The following is a 2592-nucleotide window of genomic DNA, read 5'->3' on the forward strand; positions in this document are numbered from 1 at the left end:
TCCTTCCTTTCTTGCCAAAATGTAGGCATTAAAAGTAAACCACAGCAAACCTACTGAACTCACCCACAGAATGGAGTCAGGACAGACGGGGACAAGGGTGGATGGAGTCCAGGGCACCCGGGTCCAGAAGCATCGCGGGACCGGCAGGCGCATCTCTAGGACGCTCTGCGGGGGCCTCTGAGCAGACGGGCGCGCGTGTGCCACGAAGGGCAGGCCCGCGCTCGGCCGCAGAGCTGGCGCGCAGTCTTGCTAAGACACCTTCACGCTGCTGGATTATACGGCCCGTCTTTAAAGCTAAAGCGAGAACTGTTAGAAAAATAATCTGGCCAAGGATAACAAAACGTTTTTTTTTAAACAAAAACTTAAAAACATTTGAATATTCAAATCTAACCTTTTCACACGATCCGATTTGGTTTTGAAGGTGATTTTAAGTATTTTACCAAATGCAGCACATAACCCCATGCAAGCACCACCACAAAGTCACCTCGTACGTTAAGACTTCTCGTCACAATGACTACTTGACAGTTCAGTGTTTGTTATTTTCCTCGTGGCCTAATTGTGACAGCTTTAACACAGAGCAGGCAAAGGACAAGGGTTACGCTTCCTTCCCTAGGGGTCACCTGACCCTGCAGAAGCAGTATTGGAGATGAAGCCCTGCCACGATTACGTGATTAAGAAACCAAAATCAAATCAACACAGTCCCACGATCCCGGGGGCGCCCCTTGTCACCCGAAGTGGTGGCTGGTCCCACAGAGGCAATGCTGGGGTCCCCTCTGGGGGAGGAGCGATAGGGGTGGCAGCTGTCACTCCTGGGAGGTCCCCTGGGCAGAGAGCGGGCCAGGGAAACACTGGGCACCCACGGGCCGGGCCTACAGACCCCCAAATCTCCTATCTCTTCCTCAAGTGTGCGATTTGTTATTTCATTCACTCAAAAAGGAGCTGGGGCGCCCCGGTGACTTTCCTTGGGCAAAGACCTGATGTCTGAATCTGTGCCCTGTCCATCACACGGGCTCAAGGGACAGACGTAGCTTCCCTATGCTCTGTTCCTGTTTTTCCAACTGAAGTCTGAGTGCCTCCCACTGATGTGTGTAATTAACTAAAATCAGAACTCTATGAAAATCTCAAGTGCAAGCTTCAGTATTTCAGATAAAAGGTAGCTGCAAGCAAGTAAATATGCACGAGGAACCCTTAGCGGCTGCTTATTTCTGCCTTCTGGCAGGAACTCGGGTTTTCAGACGCTGTTGCCACACCTCTGAAGAAATGAATTTTAATCTGAGTTGGGAAAGCTGCTTTTGGGGACACCAGTCACTTTGGGTGCTGGCGCAAAGGCTCGCGTGTAAAGAGGAAGGGAACCGGAGCACGAGCCCGGGAGGAAGGCGCGTGCTCGCGGTCCCAGGTGAGAGCCGAGGAGGGGCACTCACCGGTGAAGACACTTTGGGCTGGCCTGAGAGGTAGGAACACAGGGAAGGAGACGGGCCCAAGGGCCGGAAAGAGGCGCCCCGAGGACAGAGGCTCTTCTCCCCCCCCCCCCCCCCCCGGGGCACCCCCCCCCCCCCCCCCCCCACCGTGCTGGGCACGCAGAGAAACTACCACCGAGTTGCTGACTGGGGTTCGAGCCCAACACAAACTGCCAAATGCCCACAAGGCCAGGGGAAAGGTGGAAAGCCACTGGAAACCAGCCCAGCACGGCAGACGCAGCGCTGAGCACCCAAGCTCCAAACAGTCGGCTGGCCAGGACGTCCCCTCCAGGCTCCCCCGGGGCCTGCAGCAGGGGGAGTGACGGTCACACAGCTCAGCTCCCGCACCGGTGGGGGTCAGAGAAGTCAGCCGCGAACGTGAGACCCCGGAGGGCTCACGCACCAACAGCGTTTGTGGCAAAACCATCACCAAGATGCCCGCAGAGGGGTGGAGGGCTAGCGGCTCTGCTCAGACCTCGTTTGTACGATTTACGGTGATTTATAAAACAATAAAAACCGCCCACCTTTTCAAAGTTATAATTTATAGAATATCTGTACAAAAACAGTCTCTAAAAGGACTCTGCTGCTGCCCTAGAAAAAGTCCATAGCCGTGGGCCTTCTCTTTGGCGTGGCGCTCAGCGGCTTCTTGGTCCCCAGGGGGGCGCCGGTGGGTGAGCCGGTGGCGGTCTTTAGCACGCCGTGGAGGGGCCTCTGCTCAGGGTTGAAGGCCACTCGGGAGGGGCCCGTGGGGCTGACCAGGATACTCTTGTCTGTCTTCTTGAATTCTGTGGCGGGTGAAAGCAAGGCCACGCGTCACCAGGACCCGCATCTCTCCGTCCCTCCCGCCCGCCCGAGCAGCGTCCCCCGTCGGTGCTCTCGCCGCTTCACACCGCCGGTGGCCTCGCGCGGGCTGGGCCGCTCGCTCAGTCACGAGGCCCTGCAGACAGCGGGCCGGGAGCTTCTTGAGGGAACGGGAGTCCCTATCGAGGATGCCTCACGGGAGCGCGTGAACAAGTGCCGAGGACAGCGCTGGGGGGGGGGGGGGGGGGGGGTTGGGGGGGGGGCCGGGGGGGGGGGGGGGGGGGGGAGGGAAGGGGGGCCAGCGGGACGGGGGGCCGGGGTGGGGAACGTTCCC

At 58.2% G+C, this 2592-nt stretch overlaps 1 protein-coding gene across 3 annotated transcripts in view; it reads right to left on the reverse strand.

Annotated features, from left to right (window-relative positions):
* Window positions 1-1982: 1982 nt before the first annotated feature.
* RRP1B (ribosomal RNA processing 1B) overlaps window positions 1983-2592 on the reverse strand; it is a 22887-nt gene continuing 22277 nt past the window's right edge. For all 3 annotated transcript variants that reach the window (XM_049627770.1, XM_049627771.1, XM_049627772.1), the window contains one exon: window positions 1983-2242. In XM_049627770.1, the coding sequence (XP_049483727.1) occupies window positions 2049-2242 (194 nt within the window). In that variant the 3' untranslated portion in view covers window positions 1983-2048. The remainder of the gene's footprint in view (window positions 2243-2592) is intronic.

The sequence above is a fragment of the Panthera uncia genome, chromosome C2 (assembly GCF_023721935.1).
Source record: "Panthera uncia isolate 11264 chromosome C2, Puncia_PCG_1.0, whole genome shotgun sequence".
Taxonomy (NCBI): Eukaryota; Metazoa; Chordata; class Mammalia; order Carnivora; family Felidae; genus Panthera; species Panthera uncia.